The sequence below is a fragment of the Ovis canadensis genome, chromosome 18 (assembly GCF_042477335.2).
Source record: "Ovis canadensis isolate MfBH-ARS-UI-01 breed Bighorn chromosome 18, ARS-UI_OviCan_v2, whole genome shotgun sequence".
Taxonomy (NCBI): domain Eukaryota; kingdom Metazoa; phylum Chordata; class Mammalia; order Artiodactyla; family Bovidae; genus Ovis; species Ovis canadensis.
Window position 1 is genome coordinate 20,004,659 of NC_091262.1, and position 27,868 is coordinate 20,032,526.

Sequence of the window (27,868 nt, forward strand, 5' to 3'; positions counted from 1 at the left end):
TTCTTCTACTCAGCTTCTGTTATTTAGTTTGTGCCATCACCTGGAGGTCCTCGGTGTCTTAGTCGCACCTCTGTAGGTGTGGTTCTTTAAAGAATCACTTTCTCTGCACTTAATCCTTTGGGCATAAAGGCTCTGACAAACGCTCCTGTTCTCCGAACTGCTCCTCCCTTTCCCACTCCCAGGAAACACCTCACAGCTCTCCAGAGGAGATGTTTGTCCCGTCAGATCCTCCCATGCAGTGCTCTGTATCCGGAATGCTTTATGCTTAACAAAGAAGGAAATAACTTGGTTTTTCCTGTTATTCTTCGTCATCCCATATTCTCATGATTGAAGAAGATTTTAGATTAGTTTTTAATTTGGGAAAGCAGACAACCACATGGCACAGACCACTTTTCTAAATTGGAGTCTGTTGCTTTACACCGCTGTGTTAGTTTCTGCTGTGCAGCCAGGTGTATACAGACATCCCCTCATTTTGGCTTTCCTTCCCATTAGATCCGCTCGGAGCACCGAGTAGAGTTCTCTGTGCTGTACAGTAGTTTCTCATTTGTTATCTGTTTTATACATAGTAGTGCCTGGAGAATCCCAGGGCCGGGGGAGCCTGGTGGGCTGCCGTCTCTGGGGTCGCACAGAGTCGGACACGACTGAAGCGACTTAGCAGCAGCAGCAGTGTATATATATATATATATCAATCCCGACCTCCCAATTCATCCCACCCTCCTTTTCCCCTCACTCGGTGTCAATATGGTTGTTCCCCATCTCTCTCTATTTCTGCTTTACAGATAGGTTCATATGTACCATTCCTCTGGATTGCACATATGTGCATTAATGTACAATATTCCTTTTTCTCTTCCTAACACTTCACTCCATGTGACAGCCTCTGGGCGCATCCATGTCTCTGTAAATGACACAGTTTCATTCTGATTTATGGCTGAGTGATTCTCATTGTCCATGTGTACCACATCTTTTTCATCCATTCCTCTGTTAATGGACGTTGAGGTTGCTTCCATGTCCTGGATATTATAAATAATGGTGCGACAAACACTGGGGTGCATGTATCTGTTTGAATTGTTTTTATCCGGGTCTGTGCCCAGGAATGAGATTGCTAGGTCATATGGTGGTTCTATGTTTAGTTTTTTGAGGAACCTTCATAGTGTTCTCCATAGTGGTCCTATTAACTTACATTCCCATCCCTTTTCTCCACACCCTCTCCAGCATTTATTGTTTGTAGATTTTTTAATGATAGCCTTTCTGTCTGGTATAAGGTAATAACTTATTATAGTTTTGATTTGCATTTCTTTAATAGTTAGTGATGTTGAGCATTTCATGTGTTTGTTAGCCATCCATATGTCTTCTATGGAAAAGTGTCTATTAGTTCTTCTGCCCATTTTTTTATTGTGTTGTTTTGTGTCTTTTTGTTATTGAGCTGCATGAGTTGTTTTTATACTTTGGAGATTAATTCATTGCCAGTTGCTTCATTTGCAAATATTTTCTCCCATTCTGAGGGTTGTCTTTTTGTTTTGTTTATGGTTTCCTTTACTTAAAAAAACTTAAGTTTAATTGGGCCCCATTCGTGTATTTTTGCTTTTAGTTTCATTACTCTAGAAGGTGTATCAAAAGAGATCTTGCTGTGATTTATGTCAAAAAGTATTCTACGTTTCTCTCTAAGAGTTTAATTGTCCAGCCTTACATTTGGTCTTTAATCCATTTTGAGTTTACTTTTGTGTGATATTAGGGAATGTTCTCATTTCATTCTTTCACATGTAGCTGTCCAGTTATCCCAGCACAGCTTATTGAAGAACCTGCCTTTTCTCCATTGTATATGCTTGCCTCTTGTATCATAGATTAGGTTACCATTGGTGCGTGGGTTTATATCTGAGCTTTCGCTCCTGTCCCATTGATCTGTGTTTCTGCTTTTGTGCCAATACCATACTGCAAATGCCTGTAGATTTGTAGTACAGTCTGAAGTCAGGGAGCCTGATTTCCTCCAGCTCTGTTATTCTTTCTCAAGATTGTTTTTACTATTTGGGGGTCTCTTGTGTTTCTATAAAATAATTGTAAAATTTTTTGTTCTAATTCTGTGAAAAATACCACTGGTAATTTGATAGGGATTTCACTAAATCTGTGGATTCTTTGGGTAGTATAGTCATTTTCATGACGTTGATTCTTTCAATCCAAGGACATGGTATATCTCTCCTTCTGTTTGTGTCATCTTTGCTTTATTTCATCAGTATCTTATAGTTTTCTGAGTGCAGGTCATTTATCTCCTTAAGTAGGTTTATACCTAGGTATTTTTTTCTTTGTTGCAATGGTAAATGGGATTGTTTTCTTAATTTTTCTTTTTGACATTTTGTTGTTAGTGTATAGAAATGCAAGAGATTTCTGTGTATTTGTATCCTGGAACTCCCCTAAATTCTTTGACTAGCTCTGTTAGTTTTCTGGTGGCATATTTAGGATTTTCTGTGTATTGTATCATGTCATCTACAAACAATGACAGTTTTATTTTTCTTTTCCAGTTTGCATTACTTTTATTTCTTTTTCTTCTCCAATTGCCAAGGCTAGGACTTCTAAAACTATGTTGAATAATAGTGATAAGAACGGAAACCCTTGTCTTGTTCCTGATCTTAGAGGAAATGCTTTCAGTTTTTCACTGTTGAGAATGATGTTTGTTGTGGGTTTGTCATATATGATCTTTATTATGTTGAAGGAGGTTCCCTCTATGCCCACTTTCTGGAGAGTTTTTATCATAAATGGGTGTTGAATTTTGTTAAAAGCTTTTTATGCATCTATTGAGAGTATCATATAATTTTTATTCTTCAATTTGTTAATATTATGTATCACATTGATTGATTTACATACACTGAAGAATCCTTGCACATCCCTGTGATAAATATCACTTGATCATGGTGTATGATCCTTTTAATATGTTGTTGGATTCTGTTCGCTAATGTTTTGTTGAGGATATTTGTATCTATGTTTATCAGTGATATTGGCCTGTAATTTTTTGTGTGTGGTATCTTAGTCTGGTTTTTGTGCCAGGGGATGGTGGGCTCATAGAATGAGCTTCAGAGTGTTCCTCCCTCTGCAATTTTTTGAAAAAGTTTAAGAAGGATGGGTGTTAGCTTTTCTCTAAATGTTTGATAGAATTTGCCTGTGAAGGCATCTGTTCCTGAACTTTTGTTTGTTGGAAGATATTTAATCATAGTTTCAATTTCATTACTTGTGATTGGTCTGTTCATATTTTCTGTTTCTTCTTGGTTCAGTATTGGAAGCTTGTACTTTTCTAACAGTTGGCCCATTTTCCAGGTTTTCCATTTATTGGCGTATGTTTACTTGTAGTAGTCTCTTGTGATCCTTTCTGTTTCTGTGGTGTCCATTGTCACTTCTTTTTTATTTCTAATTTTATTGATTTAAGTCCTCTCCCTTTTTTTTTAATGAGTCTGGGTAAAATTTTATCAAGCTCATTGATCTTCTCAAACAGCCAGCTTTTTGTTTCATTAATCTTTACTTTTGTTTTCTTTGTTTCTGTTTCATTTATTTCTGCTCTGATCTTTATGATTTCTTTCCTCCAACTAACTTTGGGCTTTTTCTTCTTTCTCTAGTCGCTTTAGGTATAAGATTAGATTGTTTATTAGAGATTTTTCTTGTTTCTTAAGGTGAGGTTGTATTGCTAACTTCCTTCTTAGAACTGTTTTGCTGCATCCCAGAAACTCCAGTACTTTGGCCATCTCATGCGAAGAGTTGACTCATTGGAAAAGACTCTGATGCTGGGAGGGATTGGGGGCAGGAGCAAAAGGGGACGACAGAGGATGAGATGGCTGGATGGCATCACCGACTCGATGGACGTGAGTTTGAGTGAACTCCGGGAGATGGTGATGGATGGGGAGGCCTGGCGTGCTGTGATTCATGGGGTCGCAAAAAGTCAGACACAACTGAGCGACTGAACTGAACTGAACTGAATAGGTTTTTGGGTCATTGTGTTTTTGTTGTAATTTGTTTCTTTTTTTTTTTTTAATTTCCTCTTTGATTTCTTTAGTGATCACTTGGTTATTGAGTAGCCTGTTGTTTAGCCTTCATGTATTTGTGTTTTTTCAGTTTTTTTTCCTGTAATTGATTTCCAACTGCAGTGTCATCAAAAAAGATGCTTATTCAATTTTCTTAAATTTACTGAGGCTTCATTTGTGACCTAAGATGTGATCTATTCCAGAGAATGTTCCAGGTGTACTTGAGATGAAAGTATATTCTGCTGCTTTCAGATGGAATGTCCTATAAATATCAATTAAGCCCATCTAGTCTAATGTGTCATTTAAGACTTGTGTTTCCTTATTAATTTTCTGTCTGGATGAATTACCCACTGGAATAAGTGGGGTGTTAAAGCCCCTCACTACTATTCTGTTACTGTTGATTTCTGCTTTTATGGCTGTTATAATTTGCCTTATGTATTGAGGTGTTCCTATTTGGGGGCAAAAATGTTTACAATTGTTATATCTCCTTTTAAAATTGATCCCTTGATTTTTGTGTAGCATCTTTCCTTGTCTCTTGTAATAGTCTTTATTTTGAAGTCTATTTTGTCTGAGTACTGCTACTCCAGCTTTCTGTTGATTTCCATTTGCTTGGAATATTTTTTTCCATCCCCTCACTTTCAGTCTGTATATGTCCCTAGGTCTGAACTGAGTCTCTTGTAGATAGCATGTATATGGGTCTTTTCATTTATTCAGCCAATTTGTATCTTTTGGTTGTAGCATTAATCCACACACATTTAAGCTAATTATCAATGTGTATGTTCCTATTACCATTTTGTTAATTTTGGGGGGTTTGTTTTTGTAGGTCTTCTTCTTTTCTTATGTTTCTCACCTAGAAAATTTCCTTTATCATTTGTTATAAAGCTGGTTTGTGGTGCTGAATTCTCTTAGGTTTTGCTTAAAGCTTTTGATTTCTCTGTCAAATCTTAGAGATAGTTTCTGGTAGAGTAATCTTGGTTGTAGGTGTTTCCCTTTCATCACTTTAAATATATCCTGCCATTCTCTTCTGGCTTGCAGAGTTTCTGCTGAAAAATCAGCTGATAACCTTATAGGGATTCTCTCGTATGTTACTTGTTGCTTTTTCCTTGCAGCTTTTAATATTCTTTTCTTTGTTTTAAATTTTTGCTTGATTCATATATGTCTTGGTGTATTTCTCTTGGGTTTACCTGTCTGGGACTCTCTGCACTTCCTGGGCTTTGGTGACTATTTCATCTTCTTTGTTAGGGAAGCTTTCCACTATAATCTCTTCAAATATTTTCTCAGTCCCTTTTTGTTTCTCTTCTTCTAGAATGTTGGTGCTTTTAATGTTGTTCTGAAGGTCTCTAAGACATCCTCATTTCTTTTCCTTCTTTATTCTGGTCCATAGCAGTTATTTCTGCCATTCTGTCTTCCAGCTCACTAACTGTTCTTCTGCCTCAGATATTCTGCTGTTGACTCTTTCCAGTGTATTTTTTCATTTCAGTTATCATGCCATTAATCACTGATTACTTGTTCTTTAGTTTTTATAGGTTCTTGTTAAACATTTCTTGTGTCTTCTCAATATGTGCCTCCATACTGTTTACAAGAATTTTAATCATCTTAATCATCATTGCCTTGAATTCATGTTCAGGTAGATTGTCTATTTCATCTTTATTTACTTGGTTGTGTGGTTTTTTAACCTTGCTTCTTCTTCTGCAAAATACTTCTCAGTCATCTCATTCTGTCTGACTGACTACATTTATGGTCTCCTTTCCACAGCTTACAGAGCCATAGTTCCTCTTGCTTCTGTTGTCTATGCCCTGGTGGATGAGGTTGGTCCAGGTACTTGTGTAGTCTTCCTGGTGGGAGGGACTGGTGCTTGTGCTCTGGTGTGTGAAGCTGAGACTTTTCCCTCTGATGAACAGGGCCACATTACATGGTGTTTTGGGGTGTCTGTAAGGTAAGATGACTTTAAGCAGCATGTCTGATGATGGGTAGGTCTGTGATACCATCTTGCTGGTTGCTTGGCATGAGGTGTCCAGCACTGGAGTCTGCAGGCAGTTGTGCAGAGCCAGGTCTTTGTGTCAACGTGGGTACCTCTGGGAGAACACATGCTGATTAATATTCCCTGGGCCCAGGAATTCTCTGGTGGTCCAACATCCTGGACTTGATGCACTCACCCAGGCTTGAACCATGGTCAAGGAATCAAGAAGCCCACAAGCTGAACAGCATGAAAGAGAAAAAAGAAAAAATGGAAAAGAAAGCAAAGACAAGGCAAACCCAAGACAAATGGTAAAAACAAAACCAAAAAAAATAGAAAAAAAAAAAACAAGGAAAAAAGAAAAGAAAGAAAAAACCTTGAAAAACAAGAGACCAAGAAACTAAAAAATGCAAATGTCAAGAAAGACTAAACTAACAAAAACAAGAACAGAAAGTGAACTAAAAAAAAATCAAAGAAAACATAAAACAAGTGCAGAAAAACAATTTTTAAAATGTATTTAAAATAAATTTAAAATACAAATAATAAATAATAAAAACAACTCAATAAAATGACACAAACAAAAAAGAATAGTAGTAATAATAATTTTTCCTGGGGCCTCTACTGTCAGTGGACAGGGAAGCCTGGCATGCTGCAGTCCATGGGGTCACAAAGAGTCAGATACAACCAAGTGGCTGAACCGAACTACTGTCAGTGTTCTTGCTCCCACCGTGAGCCATAGCTAACCCCTGCCTCCCCAGGAGGCCCTTCAATACCTCTGGGTAGATCTCTGGACCCACTGGTGGGCACTGTTTCAGCAGCTTAAACTCTGATCTGGCTTAACTCCTTCATGTGCTTGCCCCCAAATTCACTGCTGCTAAAGCTAGTGGAGGTGATGGAATTTCAGTTGAGCTATTTCAAATCCTGAAAGATGATGCTGTGAAAGTGCTGCACTCAATATGCCAGCAAATTTGGAAAACTCAGCAGTGGCCACAGGACTGGAAAAGGTCAGTTTTCATTCCAATCCCAAAGAAAGGCAATGCAAAAGAATGCTCAAACTCCCACACAATTGCACTTATCTCACATGCTAGTAAAGTAATGCTCAAAATTCTCCAAGCCGGGCTTCAACATTACATGAACCGTGAACTTCCAGGTGTTCAAGCTGGTTTTAGAAAAGGCAGAGGAACCAGAGATCAAATTGCCAACATCTGCTGGATTGTGGAAAAAGCAAGAGAGTTCCAGAAAAACATCTATTTCTGCTTTATTGACTATGCCAAAGCCTTTGACTATGTGGATCACAATAAACTGTGGAAGATTCTGAAAGAGATGGGAATACCAGACCACCTGACCTGCCTCTTGAGAAATCTGTATGCAGGTCAGGAAGCAACAGTTAGAACTGGACATGGAACAACAGACTGGTTCCAAATAGGAAAAGGAGTACGTCAAGGCTGTATATTGTCACCCTGCTTATTTAACTTATATGCAAAATATATCGTGAGAAACACTGGGCTGGAAGAAACACAAGCTGGAATCAAGACTGCTGGGAGAAATATCAATAACCTCAGATATGCAGATCACACCACCCTTATGGCAGAAAGTGAAGAGGAACTATAAAAAGCCTCTCAATGAAAGTGAAAGAGGAGAGTGAAAAAGTTGGCTTAAAATTCAACATTCAGAAAACGAAGATCATGGCATCTGGTCCCATCACTTCATGGGAAATAGATGGGGAAACAGTGGAAACAGTGTCAGGCTTTATTTTGGGGGGCCCCAAAATCACTGCAGATGGTGACTGCAGCCATGAAATTAAAAGCTGCTTGCTCCTTGGAAGGAAAATTATGACCAACCTAGATAGTATATTCAAAAGCAGAGACATTACTTTGCCGACAAATGTCCGTCTAGTCAAGTCTATGGTTTTTCCAGTAGTCTTGTATGGATTTCAGAGTTGGACTGTGAAGAAAGCTGAGTGCCAAAGAATTGATGCTTTTGAGCTGTGGTGTTGGAGAAGACTCTTGAGAGTCCCTTGGACTACAAGGAGATCCAACCAGTCCATTCTAAACGAGATCAGTCCTGGGATTTCTTTGGAAGGAATTATGCTAAAGCTGAAACTCCAATACTTTGGCCACCTCATGCAAAGAGCTGACTCATTAGAAGACTCTGATGCTGGGAGGGATTGGGGGCAGGAGGAAAAAGGGACGACAGAGGATGAGATGGCTGGATGGCATCACTGACTCGATGGACGTGAGTTTGAGTGAACTCCACGAGTTGGTGATGGACAGGGAGGCCTGGCCTGCTGCGATTCATGGGGTCGCAAAGAGTCGGATACAACTGAGCGACTAAACTGAACTGAAAGCTAGACCAGTCTCAGTTGTGGGAACACTCATTGTCCATTCAGATATTCCACAGATGCAGGATTTACCAAGCAGCTCACAGGGATTGACCCACAGCTTGTACAACTACATAGAGAGATTTCCTTTCCTCTTCTTAGCTGCACCACCCCTGGGGCTCATCTTTGATTTCACCCTTACCTTGGTGTGCATGCCACCCTCAGGCCCATAGGCAAGAGGGAGCAAAATCAGGGACTAATCGAGGCACACTTACTCACTTGGGAGGGTGGGGTGCTTCCCAGGTGGTGCTAGTGGTTAAATCCACCTGCCAGTGCAGGAGATGCAAGAGACATAGGTTTGACCCCTGCTTTGGGAAGATACCCTGAAGTAGGGAATCACGCTCCATTCTAGTATTCTTGCCATGAGCAGAGGAGCTTGGTGAGCAGCAGTCCTAGGGTCGCAAAGAGTCATACCCAGCAGAGTGACACTGTCTGACTGTCTACTTGCTTAGGCCAGGGAGGGATATCGTGGCCAAACTGGGGTGTGTGTGAAGTGCCTGTGGTGGTAGAAACCAGCAGGCAGGTACAACAGACTGAGGCAAGTGTCAGGCAGTTGCAGTAGACTGGAATCAAGAAAAAGCTATCAACCTTTCAGTCCTGAGGCTGCTGCGGGAGGTTTCCCATGTTGGGACATGGTTTTTCTGATAGGGTCCCTCCCAGTGCCCACTGGGAGGCAGGTGCTGGGGTGTGGGTGGCTCCACCCTTGCCCATCACTCAACAATGGCACACACATAGGTTCCTAGGCAGACCATGTTTCCTTTAGTGGCATTCCCGGCTATAGAGCTCCTCATTTGCACAACCAGCTGTGGTCCTCTCCCTGAAACCACTCTCCTCACCCCACACTTTAGCACTCAGACCCCACCAGCACTGGTGGGCTCCCATCTCAGGCAAGGGCACCCAGGACTGATTCCAGAGGTGGCTTTGCCATGGGCAGCCCTCATGACCCCGAACACTTCCTGGATGGAGGAGGCCTTTGCTCGAGGATTAGGGGAGCCTGACCAGATGGGTGCCCCTACGAGTGTCCTAGAAGACAGAACCAGCTGTGGGGACATGGGTTACAATGGCCTCCCTGCCTGTGCATGCCACTCAGGAATGCCTTGCTTCTATGGTATCATGGCCTTCTACAAACTTTCCTAGTCGTGGAGCTCTTTATTCCTGTCCCTTCAGGCTTTTCACAGCCAGTAGCTGTCTCCCCTCCGTGGGTCCACACCCTACTTTCCAGCACCTAACACCCCCACACCCCCCGAGCAGGAGACACAGCTCAGGTTGGGATGCATGGGGCTGCAATACAGATCACACACACAATTCTTACTTTGTCTTGCCTTCCACAGTCCATTGCGGTGTTCTCCTTTGATCCCCAAAAGTTCCTTTTCTGCCTCAGCTGATTTCCCCACCATTAGGGGATTTTCCTGAGTGTGGGAATGTCTTCTCACCTTTAGTGTCCCACTAAGAGATGCTGGTCTCTTTTCTGATTCCTCTTTTCTTTTTTTCTTTCTTTCATCCTACCTATTGCAAGAAGATTTTGTCTTGTTCTTTTAGGTGTCTAAAGTCTTCCGCTAATGTTTTGCTCTGTGAGAATTATTCCATTTGTAGATGTAATTCTTGATGTATTTGTGAAGAGAGACGAATTCCGCATCCTCCTATCTTGCCATCTTGACTCCTCCTGCCATTACTTTCATAGACTTTTATCTACTTTTTTTTATTATTGAATCCTCTAAAGCTTTACCATTTTTATTTTTTGTTGAAGTATAACTGATTTATAATATTATATTAGTTTCAGGTGTGCAACATACTGATTCAATATTTTTATAGGCTGTACTTCATTTTACATTATTACAAAATACTGGCTAAATTTCCCTGTGCTGTACAATATATCTTTGTTACATGTAAGTTTTATACTTAGTAGTTTGTACCTCTTACTCCACTACTCCTATCTTGTCCCTCCCCTCATGCCTCTTCCACCACCCCGGGTAACCACTAGTTTGTTCTTTATACCTGTGAGTCTGTTCCTGTTTTGTTTTATTCATCTGATTCTTTTATTTTTCGGTTCTACATATAAGTGATAATATAAAGTGTACTTGTCTTGTTCTGACTTATTTCACTAAGCATAATTATCTCTCTTATAGAATTTTATTTATTCCATTTTGTGTGCGTATGTATCTCACATCTTCTTTATTCATTCATCTATTGATGGACACACAGGTGGCATCTATCTATAGCTTATGTGTGTATGTAATGTGTCCTCAGTCATGTCTGACCCTTTGTAACCCCATGGACTGTAACCCACCAGGTTCTTCTGTCTATGGAATTTTCCAGGCAAGAATACTGGAATGGGTTGCCATTTCCTACTCTATGAGATCTTCCCAACCCAGGGATCAAACCCATGTCTCTTGTGTGTCCTGCATTGGCAGGCAAATTCTTTACCACTATGCCACCTGGGAAGCCCCTTCTATATCCTGGCTATTGTAAATAATACTGCTATGAACACTGGGGTACCTATATCTTTTCAAATTAGAGTTTTTATTTTCTTCAAACAGCTTTACTATTTCAGAGAACTGCAAAGAACCTTTCTACACTTAATAATGATTTTAAATAAGCACACTAACTAGCAATTCTTGACCACCTTCTGTGTCAGGCTCTTGCTAAGTGGTTTGCAGACCTCATCTCATCATTTAGTCTGCAGTCCTCCCTATGAGGTGGTACCCTTCACATTCTCATTTTCAAATGAAGAAACTGAAGCTGAGAGAAGTTGAGGTCATTTCCCAGGGCTGGGGAGCAGCAGAGTAGAGACAGGTCTTGGTCCAACTCTGGTGTCCACACTCCTCACCACAGCATGGATCCCATTCACTGTGCAGAATGGAAAACTGACCATACCCTCTATAGAACACAGCCTTTACCTTTGTATGCCAGATGGTAGTGGGAGACCCAGATGCAAACGTTTTCTCATTTGACTCTAGAAAACCCTACTTTTCCTCTTTCAAGACTGATTTTTTCATTAGATTTGCATCATCAGCAACATTCCCACAAGGCCTCTGCTTTTCACTGGTGCTCAGTATTCTTACTAATTCTCGAGCTTTTAAAAGGAAACCCTCAGGACTTTTCTGGTGGTCTAGTGCTTAAGAAGGAGAAGGTAATGGCACCCCACTCCAATATTCTTCTTGCCTGGCAAATCCCATGGACGGAGGAGCCTGGTGGGCTACCATCCATGGGGTCGCACAGTCGGACACGACTGAAGCGACTCAGCAGCAGCAGCAGCAGCAGTGCTTAAGAATCCACCTTGCAATGCAGGGGACGCGGGCTTGATCCCTGGTCTGGGAACTAAGATCCCACATGCTACAGAGCAACACACACCACAGCTACTGAGGCCCACATGCAGCAACTGCAGAGCCTGAATGCCACAAGAGTGGCATGAGAGAGTCTGTGCACTGCAAACACCTTGTGCCTCAGCTAAGGCCCGATGTAGCCAAATAAATAAATAAAGTACATTTAAATCCTCACAAGCTTTGGGGCTGCACAGAGATTTAGCCAAAAGACAAAGAAGTCACAATCTGGAAGAGAAACTGGTATTTTCATACCAGAATACTAATATTCTCCAAGGAAAATCAGTTATGAAAGGAAAGACTGGAGGTATACAACTAGATTGTCAGCCATTCTTGTGGTTTAAAGAATATTTAACTCCTAGATGCACATACCTATTTAGATCTTTTAAAGTTACTTTCTATAATGCAGAATATAGTGTCAAATTCTGAATAACATGCTACTAAAAATGCATTTTAAATAAATAAAAGGAAACCTCCTATTGCTTTAGTAATATCAGAGGAGATTTCACTTGTTTGTTGCAGGTTAAAACAAGTCTCCACCCCTGTGGGATCTTCTGAAGCTCATCTGAAATGAGATAGTGTCCTGTCATGTGCTTTGTAGAGTTTCTACAGATATATTTTCATTCAATAAAATATGCTGTGGTTTAAACTGTGGCCCTGCCAAATTAACATACTGCCACATTGTGTTGTTCAAAATTCTCTCTCTTTTCATCTGTCTCTAGTGTGTTTCCTAAAGCTGCCCAAACACGTTACGGACCCACTAGATAATAAATCCTCAAAACATCCCTGGCAGGTAGATAGGAAAGAAAAGGAGACAGTGTTGCTCTCCCACACATTACTTATGAGCAGATGGAGACAAACAAGATTACTTGAAATTGACTGATGCTCTAAATGAGTTGGAAATGGAGGTAAGACTATAATTTAGTTATTTCCTGATGTAGTACTCCCTCAATCCCTTTTTTCATTAAATATATTGTGAAGCTAAGTAATTTTATTTTCTGTTTTGTATTTTCTTTTATGTGAACAGTGTAGCCTCAATGAGCTCCAGAAGGCTCATTGTAGATTGCATTAGCTTGATAGCCTCCATTTCTGGCTGGTAGTGCCAGGACCCTGGAATAGCATGCAGCAGCAACTTCAAAGGATGAGGGTGGAATGTGCCTCATTCTCTGCACACACTAAACAAGTATTTTAACCAGATATCTCAGGCATATAAAATTTTTTCCATATTTTATTTTATTATTATTATTATTATTTACTTTACAATGTTGTATTGGTTTTGCCATACATCAGCATGAATCCGCCATGGGTGTACACGTGTTCCCAATCCTGAACCCCCTCTCACCTCCCTCCCCATACCATCTCTCTAGGTCATCCCAGTACACCAGCCCTAAGCATCCTGTATCCTGCATCAAACCTAGACTGGTGATTCGTTTCTTATATGATATTATACATGTTTCAATGCCACTCTCCCAAATCATCCCACCCTCTCCCTCTCCCACAGAGTCCAAAAGACTGTTCTATACATCTGTGTCTCTTTTGCTGTCTCACATACAGGGTTATCGTTACCATCTTTCTAAATTCCATATATATGTGTTAGTATACTATATTGGTATTTTTCTTTCTGGCTTACTTCACTCTGTATAATCGGCTCCAGTTTCATCCACCTCATTAGAACTGATTCAAATGTATTCTTTTTAATGGCTGAGTAATACTCCATTGTGTATATGTACCATGGCTTTCTTATCCATTCATCTGCTGATGGACATCTAGGTTGCTTCCATGTCCAGGCTATTATAAACAGCGCTGCGATGAACATTGGGGTACACGTGTCTCTTTCAGTTCTGGTTTCCTCGGTGTGTGTGCCCAGCAGTGGGATTGCTGGGTCATAAGGCAGTACTAGTTCCAGGTTTTTAAGGAATCTCCACACTGTTCTCCGTAGTAGCTATACTAGTTTGCATTCCCGCCAACAGTGTAAGAGGGTTCCCTTTTCTCCACACCCTCTCCAGCATTTATTGCTTGTAGGCTTTTGGATCGCAGCCATTCTGACTGGCGTGAAATGGTACCTCATTGTGGTTTTGATTGGCATTTCTCTGATAATAAGTGATGTTGAGCATCTTTTCATGTGTTTGTTAGCCATCCATATGTCTTCTTTGGAGAAATGTCTATTTAGTTCTTTGGCCCATTTTTTGATTGGGTCATTTATTTTTCTGGAATTGAGCTGCAGGAGTTGCTTGTATATTTTTGAGATTAGTTGTTTGTCAGTTGCTTCATTTCCCCTATTATTTTCTCCCATTCTGAAGGCTGTCTTTTCACCTTGCTTATAGTTTCCTTTGTTGTGCAGAAGCTTTAAATTTTAATTAGGTCCCATTTGTTTATTTTCGCTTTTATTTCCAGTATTCTGAGAGGTGGGTCATAGAGGATCCTGCTGTGATTTATGTCGGAGAGTGTTTTGCCTATGTTCTCCTCTAGGAGTTTTATAGTTTCTGGTCTTATGTTTAGATCTTTAATCTGTTTTTGTAATACACCACATTAACAAATTGAAAAATAAAAGCCATATGATTATCTAAATAGATGCAGAGAAAGCCTTTGACAAAATTCAACATCCATTTATGATAAAAACTCTCCAGAAAGCAGAAATAGAAGGAACATACCTCAACATAATAAAAGCTATATATGACAAACCCACAGCAAACATCCTCAATGGTGAAAAATTGAAAGCATTTCCCCTAAAGTCAGGAACAAGACAAGGGTGCCCACTTTCACCACTACTATTCAACATAGTTCTGGAAGTTTTGGCCATAGCAATCAGAGCAGAAAAAGAAATAAAAGGAATCCAAACTGGAAAAGAAGAAGTAAAACTCTCACTGTTTGCAGATGACATGATCCTATACATAGAAAACCCTAAAGACTCCATCAGAAAATTACTAGAGCTAATCAATGAATATAGTAAAGTTGCAAGATATAAAATCAACACACAGAAATCCCTTGCATTCATATACGCTAATAATGAGAAAATAGAAAAAGAAGTTAAGGAAACAATTCCATTCACCATTGCAATGAAAAGAATAAAATACTTAGGAATATATCTACCTAAAGAAACTAAAGACCTATATATAGAAAGAAATCAAAGAGGACACCAATAGACGGAGAAATATACCATGTTCATGGATCGGAAGAATCAATATAGTGAAAATGAGTATACTACCCAAAGCAATCTATAGATTCAATGCAATCCCTATCAAGCTACCAGCGGTATTTTTCACAGAGCTAGAACAAATAATTTCACAATTTGTATGGGAATACAAAAAACCTCGAATAGCCAAAGCAATCTTGAGAAAGAAGAATGGAACTGGAGGAATCAACCTGCCTGACTTCAGGCTCTACTACAAAGCCACAGTCATCAAGACAGTATGATACTGGCACAAAGACAGAAATATAGATCAATGGAACAAAATAGAAAGCCCAGAGATAAATCCACATACCTATGGACACCTTATATTCGACAAAGGAGGCAAGAATATACAATGGATTAAAGACAATCTCTTTAACAAGTGGTGCTGGGAAAACTGGTCAACCACTTGTAAAAGAATGAAACTAGAACACTTTCTAACACCATACACAAAGATAAACTCAAAATGGATTAAAGACACATAAAACTAAAGATGTTGTTCTATTAATACTCAAGTGCATGCCACCAAGTTTCCAAGTAGAACACTGCAGATAAATGGAAGCCTGTTACACTTTCTTCTTAATCCTGTTTTTTCTCCCCATGTTACAGGCAATTGTGATATTTAACTTTGTGTTTTTCATTCCTCTGAATCTATATTTGTATAACCATAAAAATATACAGTATTATTTTTCTTATTTTTATACCTCATATATATGTTTACTTCTGTAGCTTGCTTTGTCCCCCCATTACTTTTCTATTTTTGAGATGTATCCACATCAATTGATATTAGTCTATTCATTTTAAACCTTCATATTATATCTACTCTGACTTTAATTTACTTATACATTCTCTGAGGGTGAATACCTAGATTGCTTCTGATTTGATCATTTTTATACATACTTCCATGGGCACATGTACAAGATTATCTCTTGAATTGTTTGCTCAGGAGTGGAATAGCTTAACTGACAAGTATCCACATCATCACCTTTACTGAGTTTGCTTCCACCAGTTTGTGCTCTCACCAACAGTAATTCCCATTACTCCACATCCTTGTCAACACTTGATCTTGTCAGACTTTTGTCTTTGCCGATCATGTAATTTCTCTAATTGCATTTTCCTAATAGTGAGATTTGACATCTTTTCATACATCTGCTGGACATTTAGAATTTCTGTTCTGTGAAATGTCTACTCATTTCTTTTACTCAATTTTTAAACTGAGCTATTTGCATTTTTCTTATTAACTTATAGATATTCTTCCAATTTCTGATGACACGTTATTTGCTGCTTACATATATTGTGTGTACCCAATGTGTAGTCTGCCTTATCACTTTCTGAATTTTGATGCACAGGAATTTTTATTTTTAATGTGACCTAATTTACCAAACCTCTTTCATTATGATCTGTAACTTATTTAAGAAATCATTACCTATCTCAAAATTATGGAGTTGGTGAAAAGAAAGTGTTAGTCACTCTTTGTAGTGTTCAACTCTTTGCAACCCCATGAATTGTAGCCCACTACGCTCCTCTGTCCATGGAATTCTCCAGGCAAGAATACTGGAGTAGGTATTCCTTTCTCCAGATCGTCCTGATCCAGTGATCAAACTGGCGTCTCCTGCATTGCAGGTGGATTCTTTACCATCTGAGCCACCATGGAAGCCCTTCCGTATTCCCAAATCATGGTGTTACTTTTCCATATATTTTCTCTCAAACAGATCAAAACTTTGCTTTTTAAATTGAGGTCTCCAAGCCACTTGGAACATTTATCTACATGGTATGAGGGATCTGATTTTTTAACTTTGAATAAAATTATTATTAAATTAAGTGAGGAGGTAAATAGCTTTAGGTACAGATGAAACAAGGACTCAGAGTCTGAAGAATTCTCAGGTTTGAAATGTGAGGCCAAGGATAGTTGGACAAAAATCTTTTAAACTTAGAGAGTCCAAAAATGGCAACAGGTCACCTTCATGTGTGACTATGTCCCTTCAGGGCTGGGCCTCCTGCTAACAGCTTGTTGGATGTCACTGGATTCATGAGGTCTGTGCCATCATGGAGACATTCTTGTAATAAGAGCAAAACTATTGTCAATGAAAGCCATGTGTTGGTTGCTGCTGAAATTGCCTCCTTCCAGGTCTCCTTCTCAGCAGATACTCAAATTAAATTTCCAGGCAGTGAAGTAATGGAAAGTTACCACTTGGACTTGACCATAATGTGATTTTAAAAAGAAAAATTGGTGCTTCCCTAACTAGATGCCCTGGGTGAGCACACCCAGTATTCATCTGGTAGGGTGCTGATGAAAGGAAAATCTCTGAGCCTGAAGTCAGCCAGCAGGACTTCAGCAGGACTTCAAACTCTGCTCTAGTTTGTTTTGGCTGCCATAACAAAGTACTGCCAGTGAAGTGATTTAACAGGAAGTTATTCTCTCTCAATTCTGAAGGCTGGATGTCTGAGATGAACACCTGGGTGATGTTGGTTCTTTCTGGAGTCTATGAGGTGTTCCACGACTCTCTCCTAACTGGCAACTTTGGTGTTCCTTGTCTGATAAATGCATCACACCGGTCTCTGCCTTTGTGTTCATGTGGCATTCTCCCTGTGTCTCTGTATCCAAGTTTCTCCTTTTTATAAGGATAACAGTTATAGTGGGCTTCCCTGGTGGAGCAGATGGTAAAGAATCCACCTGCCATGCAGGAGACCCCGGATTCAATCCCTGGATCAGGAAGAACCCCTGGAGAAGGGAACAGCTACCCACTCTAATATTCTTGCATGGAGAATTCCATGGACAGAGAAGTTTGGCGGGCTATAGTCCATGGGGTTGCAAGTATTATCCAGTATGACATTTTCTTAATATAGTTAATTACGTCTGCAATGATGCTATCTCCAAATAAAGTCACATTTTGAGGTACTAAGGATAAGGACTGAGGTGTATGTACTGAGGGTGAATTGGGGTTGGGGGTATACAACTCAATGCCTAATAAGTTCTTACAAGGTTTCTACCCTAACCCTTTATAAAATTTCAATAATTTCTCCAACCTTTAATTAGAGGAACAGTTTAATATTTTTGCTGCTTTATCAATGTGAAAATATGTTCCTTTCTTGAATATTTTCCTGAAAATTTATTCCAAACGTCTATGAAAATTAAGGTAAGAACTATAGCCTCAAAGTCAATGAATCTCCAGGTTTTTCCCTCTGTCTTCCCTCGTTTCTCCTTCCACAGACAACAAGCACCCACTGTGTGTTAGACACTGCAAGTTGCTGGGGATGTCAGGATGAATGTGTTAGATTTGGCCTCAGCTTAGAGTCCTGCCCTAAAGGGATAGTGCTGAATCTCCAGGCACTTATAATTCAATATGAGAAATGTATCCAGAGCAGGGAGGTTCACAGTTCTGTGGGAGCACAGTCAGGTGTTCACAGAGGCACCCGCCCAGCCTGGGATGTCAGGGAACTGAGCCAGCACTAGGATGAGGAAGCCAGGTGCCCAGACCACACCATTTAAGGAGGCACTCACACCTGGATGCCAACCCTGCTCTTTTCCAGCCCTGAGCATGAGCACCTCCTGAAATGATGTGTCCTAGATGTCTCCCTGGTCTCACACTAGTTCTGGCCTTTGCAGGGAAGGCTAACTTAAGGAGGAGACAGCCAAACTGAAACTAGGAGATGATAGAAAGATGAATGGCAATTAGCCAGGCAGAAATGGAAGGAAGAATGCTCCAGATAGAAGGACCAACAAAGGTCCACAGACAAGGTAGACATGACACAACTCGGGGCTGAAAGAGAACCAGCATCAGGGAAGCCAAACGGGAATGTTTAGATGACTCTCATGAGTCATCTGAACTCATCAAGTTCAGGGAAACTAGGGTCCCGGCAGAGCCACTGGTACGTCTCCAAATGCATCCATTATCCCCCAGACAGCCTGGTGTGATTCACTCAGCTTTGGGCTGCAGGATTGGTGTTTCTGTTCCAGCCTCATGTTATCCCGTTGTGAATTCTGCTAATCTGGGAGTTGGGAGCCACACCGAATTCATTTTTCTTCTTTGACCTACCAGTACTTGGCTAATTTCCTTAACCACAGCTTATTGGCTTGAATCAATCAGTTCACGGGAAAAGACTCCAAGTTTATCACCTATTTCTAGATTCGTCCACATCTGGGGTCATGATATGAAATATATTAACATATTTAAACTTATTGTGTAATCAATTTACTAGAATATACCATTAAAAATATTTTTGTTGTCTTTTCTTTCTGTGAATTTACTGCTTTGCACAGACCAAGGCTTTTCCCTGGAGATCTCCAGGATGTAGAGCTCCTCAGGAGACATGCCAACAGCTCTGGAAGGTTAAAGAGAGGCCAGTAGCTCAATGTTCATGCCTGATTTATGGCATCCCCGTGGAAATGTGCCGGGGTCCAGCCCTGGTGGATCCAGGGTAATTCGAAGTGGGGACAGAGTCAGCATCCTAGGAATTAATTGCTTAATTAAAGATATAGAGGGAGATTAGAAAGGAATAGTGTAGTAGGAAAATTAGTGGAGAAAAAGAGGCTGAATAACTTGGTTTATGTGGGATACCAATAAAGCTTTGAGACAAGAAGCTTGCACCACCCATGTAGGCCACCGGTGCCCACTTGAATATCGGAGGGTGCCCTGCCTTGGACTCCCTCTCACGTGGAACTTAAAAGCCAGGGCAAAATTAGCAGGCTTGGTGAGCACCCACGCTCTAGATGGGAATTCAGCCAGAAAAACAGAGAACAAGAAAGAAAGACACGGGGGAATCAGTCTTTCCAGAAACTGATCCAAGTTCTTTATTTTCAGGTTTGCTTATATACCTTTTGTTACACATACAGACAAATGGAAATTTTTAAGTCATGCGGGGGTCAGCAGTCCTGACCTTTATCAAAATCAGGTGCTTCATATAAATGTATACAAAAAGGTCTTAGGGGTTTTACATCATCTCATGACCATGAGGCCTGCTGACATTTTATGATCCTTTCTTTCTGATAACGGTCAGTCAACCAAAAAACTTATTTTCCAGGGGTGATTTTTCTTAAACCAGGCACCACCCTCCAAAGGTACCAGATAAAGTTGCATTCCTATAGGGTGAGGGTGCAGTGGGTTACAATTAAGAAAGGAATTTACTTAGCCTAAGGTTTAACATGATTAATCTTAAAGGTTAATACTTATTTCTTCTATATGCTAATTATATTCATTATAAGGGCAGGGAATACAGAGACTTAGCAGCAAATATTGGCCCAACAAATGAAAAACCCTTCACCAATATAATTCCTAATCAACCCACTATACTAATAATTTCTAACTTCCTAAAAGAATCTGCCTTTAGTAAGTCTAAAACATCTCATGCCTCTCACGGTTGGGAGGCTGTAAACAATCACATGTGGCCGGACGAACCTATACAGGCAGGCTAGATAACCTTCAGAGGAGTTCGTAAGTTGAAACATTCTTGTCACGCATCAGGAATTTTTATTAACTGGAGCTATAGGTTAACTCCTTCTCCAAGAGAGGTGATGGGGGAGAGCCCCCCGTAAAGTCAGAGGTATAGGTGAGAGCATAAAACAGTAAAGTAGGCAGACTCTGGTTTGGGGGGTAGATGCTCGGGAACAGGGGTTTCCTGAGGCTCGATCCCGCCTTTGTGTATGCTGAAGCCTCCTTCCTCATGACCTTTGCCATGGGCAGAGTTCCTCACGCTGGCTCCTGGCAGAAATGCCCACTGTGCTGAGTGTCAGGTGCAGCCGGACCTGTTCTCCTAACCTGCCCCCCAAAAGAGATGGGTAGCATCATCCAGTGAATCAGGACCAATTTAGAGCCAAAACCCACATATCTTTCTGACCTGCTTTAAATGAGTAAGTTAGGAGTAATATCTAGCTTGCAGATGATGTTAAGCTTAAAATATTTTCATTTTTGTTAAAATTATTTTAGTAGTTATTTCTTTAAACAAAAATGACTGTTAATGGCTATTACTGAGTCTCATCTGTAATTCATTTTGCTTCCAAATGTTCACAAACTTTTCAAAAATAACAGATTTATTTAGATATAATTCACATACCATACAGTTCACCCAATTAAAGTATACAATTTGATGGTTTTTAGTATGCAACCATCACCACAAGCAATTTTACATTTTCATTCCATTAGCAGTCTTTCCCCATTCTCAAGTTCCCCAACCCTTGGCAACTACTAATCTACTTTCAGTCTGTATGGATTTGCCTGTTAAGCACATTGGAACCTTATAGTATGTGGCCTTCTATGACTGGCCCCTTTCACTTAGCATGTTTTTCAAGGTTCATCTGTGCTGTAACATATACCAGAACTTCCCTTTTATGGCCAAATAACATTTTATTGCATGAACATAGCACATTTTGTTCATTCATTCTTCAATTAGTTTGTGGACATTTGGGTTATTTCTACTTTTTGCCTCTTATGAACTGTGCAGTTATGAGCATTCGTGTACAAGTCTTTATGTTAACGTATGTTTACATTTATTTTGGGTGTATACCTAGTGGTGTATTGTGAGGTCATCCAGTAAATCTATTTTTAAACTTTCGAGAAACTGACAGTGTTTTCCGAAGTAACTGTGCAGTTTACATACCCACCAGCAGTGTGTGAGGGTCCAGTTTCTCCACACCCTTATCAACACTGTTACTATCTTTTTAAAAATCATTGTTGTTATGCCCACCATCCTAATGGATGTAAAGTGATGTCTCATTTGTAATTTTGATTTGTGTTGTCTTGATGACTAATGATGAACATCTCTTTATGTGTGCATCTTCTTCAGAGAAATGACTATTCAGATGTTTTGCTCATTTTTAAATTGGGTTATTTATCTTTTATTACTGTTGTAGGAGTTCTTTATATATTCTGGATTCAAGTCCCTCATCAGAAATATGATTTGTAAAAATTTTCCACAAACTATATTTTTCACCATCCATTTTTTTGTATGTCCTAAATAATATTTTTGAAGATGGGAACTTCCCTGATAGCTCAGACAGTAAAGAATCCACTGGCAATGTAGGAGACCTGGATTCAGTCCCTGGATCAGGAAGACCCTCTGGGGAAAGGAATGGCAACCCACTCCAGTGTTCTCACCTGAAGAATTCCATGGACAGAGGAGCCTGGCAGATTACAGTCATGGGTTGCAAAGAGTTGGACATAACTGAGCAACTAACACTTTCACTTTCAAATAATTTTGAAGATGAATGGTCAATCAAACTTTATATAGCACCATTCAGCCACTAAAAGCGATATTATACCATTCATTGCCACATGTTCTAAAACATTATGATCTTTTTTAAAAAATGCATAGAAAACCACCTGGAAGTACATTATCAAAGTGTATATCTTTAGATGTTGTGATTACATTGATATATTTTAATTTTTAATATCTTCTTTTAATGATAAATATATATTACTCTTATAATAAATTATTCTTAATTTTTTTAAAGCCCAGTTGTATAAGAAAATGCCTGCCTTACTTGCAGGCATGAGTTTGACTGATTCTACCCATTATTTGGGTAGAATTTTATGCAGGTGGGAACAAGCTGAGCCCACACCTGATCCCATTTCAACATGAGAACAACCTGAAACTGTGCCTCTCGGTTCCAAAGAGATCACAGGCTGGGAGGGAAGGAGTAAAGGGTATGATTGATTATGTGTAGGCATTTCATATCAACCTGTATGCTGGCTTCAATTTTAAAGCACTTTCAGACATCTTCTTTGATTCTCACAGCAACCCTATTGGACTCCAGTGTTCAGACGATGAACCAAGTTTCAAAGCATTTTGTACTTGCCCAGGGTTGTGTGTCCTAGTTAGTAAGGATGTTAAACTACTGTTTGGGTTTTCTACTTCTGTTGCAGTATTTGTAACTGATTGCCCTGCCTCTCACACTATTATTTTCTAGAAAATTCTGAGAGTCAGGTGTATCTGAAGGATGACATTTTGATACCTGAAAAGATACTGCTGTGTTAACTTGGAGTGCTGTGCATGCTTCGGCTAAGATGGTTGCCAGATGGCTTCACAAACCCCCAAATACTTTTCTTTTGTGTTCTATCTCAGAAAAGGAAGAATTTTTTATATATGAATTAACATATGCCTTGTTTCATTTCTATTTTTTCCTCATTTATAAGCTTGATTGCTAAGCTGTGAATATTGCTTTCTTTTAAAGTTGTTGCCTAGATGAAATCATCTTGGTATTTGTATTGGCTTTATTACTCTTCTATGACTTTTACAGGCAACTTTGGAAACAAAGGACCTCTTCTTTACTTCCTTGGCACACTCTTCATCATTTATGAAGATAAGAAAGGAAATTGAATTTTTTTTCCTTTGATGAAATATCTATGGCATTGTCTAAGTTCTCTAGGCTAAATTAAGTCCAAAAAATCAGAAGTCATTTTAAAAGTTTGTGACTTTTTCTAGATTCTAGACAAAAAGTTGGTGTACAAACTTTTTCTGTAAAGACCCAGACAGTACAAATTTTTGCCTTTGTAGGCCATATAGTGTCTGTTGCAACTATTCAACTCTGCCACTGTAGTAGTGCAAAAGCAGCTGTAGATAATAAGTAAACAAGTGGGCCTGACTATGTCAATAAAACTTTATTTACAGAAGTAGTCAGTGAGTAGATTTGGTCTATAGACCACAGTTTGCTGACTCCTGTTTTCAGTTACTTAATCTTTGTCTACCAGAAATCTAATTGTTTGGCTAAGTGATTTGTTACCAGCCATATGTTTCAAAGCCTCTTTCTATCACCATAGATGCTAGTGGATTTTTCTCAAAAAATAAAATATGATATGTACAAAGTGGCACCACCAACTCAATGGATGTGAGTTTGAGCAAATTCCAGGAGATGTTGGAGGACAGGGAAGCCTGGCATACTGCCGTCCATGGGGTCGCAAAGAGTCAGACCCGACTGTACTTTGGCCATCTCATGCGAAGAGTTGACTCGTTGGAAAAGACTCTGATGCTGGGAGGGATTGGGGGTAGGAGGAAAAGGGGACAACAGTGGATGAGATGGCTGGATGGCATCACCAACTCGATAGATGTGAGTTTGAGTGAACTCTGGGAGATGGTGATGGACAGGGAGGCCTGGTGTGCTGCGATTCATGGGGTCACAAAGAGTCAGACACAACTGAGCGACTGAACTGAACTGAACTGAACAACTTAACAACAACAAAGCTACTTAGTATCCACTACATTCTAAGCTCATTAAGAGAGTTAGATGAGTCCAGTATTACTAGATCATCTATTAATCTCTTCCTTTCCAAGGTTAGAGTCCCTGCAAGTTACAACCTAGATGCTTCTTGGTCCAGGAACATATCCCTGACCTCCCCTGGTGTTGTCAGCCTCTTTACAATTATAGAAGGTATCCCAGTTCATAAGCTATTTAATGAACATTTATTTCACTATGATCATCTGAAACACAGATCTGAAAAGTAACTCTATCAGTCATTTTCTTTGGAATTTACTGGAGGGCAAACTAGTTGTGAAAAGTATTCAGTGAGTATGTTGACCTAGGGAAAAAAAAAAAGGCTGCCAGTTATTTCTCCAGAAATAAAAAATTAGGTTTATAAGGGATCGGCAGAAAATTTCAATCTGGGGGTCTGAAACCATGGTGAACAATATGCAAGACTCCACCTGGCCAGGGAAGGAAAATGCTTTTATAGAAGAGGAAAGAATTTGAGAGAGCCGGAGCACACGAGAAGTCCATGACTTTTCACTGGCTAAGTTCTTACCAGGAATGCAGAGTCTTTCTTCTTCCTGTTGGGCTCCACTGTCCTCCCAGGGCAGGAAAATCCCTGATTCTGGGCTCCTGACTCTATTTAACTGAGGTTTCTGTTTATTAACTTTTTTTTATAGTTGAGTCAAGAACAAAACCCATTTTTATGGTCTCTTAGTCATTTTCTCACATTTCATCTCAGTTTTTAGGTAATTATAGAAATTGTAGGGCCTATTAGTAGTAAAGATTCTGGGGTGGAGGCAACATAGGAAGGATTGATTTCTTTTATTATGAGTTTTGTACCTAAAAATTTTCCATGAAAAAAAAGTTTCTAATAATTTTCACAGGTGTTTCAGAAAAGATTGTTCTTTAATTGTTTGGTAAACTCTATATAGAAAAATATATATTTTTATATGAGAGACCCTTACCCTAAGAAGCTACAAGACTATTTTCCTACTACCACCTTTAAATTAACATTTTTCTCATGTAAAAGTAACATATTTTTATAGAAGAAAATTTGGGAAATTTATATAGTGTAAGTAAGTAAAATAATCCACAACTCCTTAGAAATAACTATTGCTAACATTTTAGTGACATTTAGATAGCTCTTTATGCATATGTTTACATGTAGATTAGATGCAAAATTTTCACATGTGTAAGATTATGGCTTAGCTGGTAAAGAATCCACCTGCAATGCAGGAGACCTGGGTTCAATCCTGGGGTAGGAAGATCCCCTGGAGAAGAGAAACACTACCCACTCCAGTGTTCTGGCCTGGAGAATTCCAAGGACTGTATAGACAATGGAGTCACAAAGAGTCAGACACAACTGAGCGACTTTCACTTTCTTCAAGATTATATAAAGTGTTTTGTAATCTGCCTTTTTGCTGAATAATATATAGTGGATATACTTCTATGATGATAAATACAGATCAAAATTAACTTTAATGGCTACATAGCATTCCACAATGTAGATATACTTACTATAACCCACTTAATAATCATCTACTGAGGTATTTTAAGTGCTTTATACTTTTTCACTATTACAAAGAATGCTTCAGTAAACATTCTTATATATAGTTCTTATGCCAGAGTATTTCTCAAGATAAACTACTTAAAGTGCAATTAGCAGAAATATGTATACATATATATGTATAATTCTGATATAGAAAAGCTTGTACCCAAATTACATTCTTCCCAACAGTTAATGAGAGTGCTTTACACCCTCATCAAACTGGGAAATTTCTATAATTTCTCAGTGGATTAGTTATCAGCATCTTAGCATGATTTCTGATTACTGTTGTTGTTTAAATATTTTATATTTTTTAAACCAGCACCTCCACAGTGCTTACTATGTGTCAGAGACTATTCTAGATGTTCTTTTTATTAATATCAACCACTTCAATTTAATCCTCATAGCAATGCAGTGAAGTGGGCACTGTTATTATTGTTAACTTGTTGTTCAGTCACTAAGTCATGCCCAACTCTTTGCAACTCCATGGACTGTAGCATACCAGGCTTCTCTGTCCCTCACTGTTTTCTGGAGTTTGCTCAAACTCGTGTCCATTGAGTTGGTGATGCCATCCAACCATCTCATCCTCTGTCACCCCCTTCTCCTCCTGCCCTCAATCTTTCCCAGTGAGGGTCTTTTCCAATGAGTTGGCTATTCACATCAGATAGCCAAAGTATTGGAGCCTCAACTTCAGCAGCAGTCCTTTCAGTGAATATTCACAGTTGATTTCCTTTAGGACTGACTGGTTTGATTTCCTTGCTGTCCAAGGAACTCTCAAGAGTCTTCTCCAACACCACAGATCAAAAGTATCAATTTTTTCCAGCTCTGAGCCTTCTTTATGGTTTAACTCTCACATCCGTACATGTCTACTGGAAAAACCATAACTTTGACTATATGGACCTTTGTTGGCAAAGTGATATCTCTGCATTTGAATACACTATCTAGGTTTGTCATAGGTTTTCTTTTAACATAGCTTTTTCTTTTCTTTTTAAGATACCTTTTGTTAACTTACAGATGAGAAACTGTCGAGTAACTTGAAAGTCCTACACCTAGCAAGTGATAGAGCCAGGATTTCAATCTTCCTGATTATCCCAATGTCTCTCCTCTTAACCACTATGCCCTGCTGCTCCTTGGAGGGAAAAAAGGCTTAGCTGCCTAGGAAATGAACCTGGGAAACAGGAGTCAGAAAGTCAAATCCATCTTTTATTTTCAATATCTCCCATTTTAATTATTTAAAAAATAATCCCTTTGTTTTTTTAGGGTATATCAAGGTCAGAAGAAATCAAAAGAAGCTCTGCCCCACTACCAAGAGGCTTTAGAATATACTGAGATCAGTAGAGGTGAAAAAAGTCTTGAGTGTGTACCAATACTGAGGGAATTGGCAGCTGCAGAGCAAGCCCTGGGATTTCATGATGCATCCATCAACAACCTTTTACAGGTAAGCTGCAATGTCCTGGCCACCAAAGCTGTTCTGATCCACTGCTTCTCACAGATAAAAGTGGAACAGCAGCTCTGAGAATGTCTGGCTTAGTTATGTGCTCTAGATACATACACCACCGCCTGGAGTAAAAGTTCAACAAACATCTCACATAGGTGCCCATGTGGGCGAGCATGGGATTACCAGTCCTCTGTTACCTGTGCCTACTCCACAAACAACCCGAGACTCCCTGAAGGTGGCTTTCTCACAGCAGGTGCATAATTTAAGTCTTGTTTCACAGACAAAGTTTCTTTATACTTTAAAGCTTATCTATGTACAGATTATGTGACCAAACATATGAGGTTATTTTCTACCACATTCTGTGACCTTTACCTGAAGTTACTTAGAACTGTCATCTGGTAGCTGCTGTTCCACTTTATTGTTAAAAGATTCCTCTGTGAGTGTGTCAGTTAGGGTTCTCCAAAACAGAACCAGTTGGATATATCCATAGAGAAAGAGAAGGATTTATTTAGGGAATTGGCTCACACAGTTGTGGGGGCTAACAAGTCTGAAATCCACAGGGCGGGTGGGCCAGCTGAAAATGCAAGCAGCCTCTGTGTCATCACGGTCTCCCTTCACTGGAACCTCAGCCCTTTGTTCTGTATGAGGCCTGCTCACATTGTTGAAGGCAATTTCCTTTACTGAAAGTCTTCTGATCATAAATGTTGATCACAACTACGAAGTACATTCGAAGCAACATTTGAACTCTTATTTGACCCAACAACGAGGCACTAGTATTTGATCGACCAACTGGACACCACTGCCTAGCCAAGCTGACACATAAAACTAACCATCATGTCAGTTTGATGTTTTTATATGGTATCGTCTGCTAAAAGCACC

General features: G+C 39.6%; 1 protein-coding gene across 18 annotated transcripts in view; it reads left to right on the forward strand.

The window, feature by feature from the left end:
* The window catches only part of TTC23 (tetratricopeptide repeat domain 23), a 164,968-nt gene that overhangs the window by 84,831 nt on the left and 52,269 nt on the right, over window positions 1–27,868 (forward strand). For all 18 annotated transcript variants that reach the window (XM_069559240.1, XM_069559242.1, XM_069559233.1 and 15 more), the window contains one exon: window positions 26,812–26,989. In XM_069559240.1, the coding sequence (XP_069415341.1) occupies window positions 26,812–26,989 (178 nt within the window). The remainder of the gene's footprint in view (window positions 1–26,811; window positions 26,990–27,868) is intronic.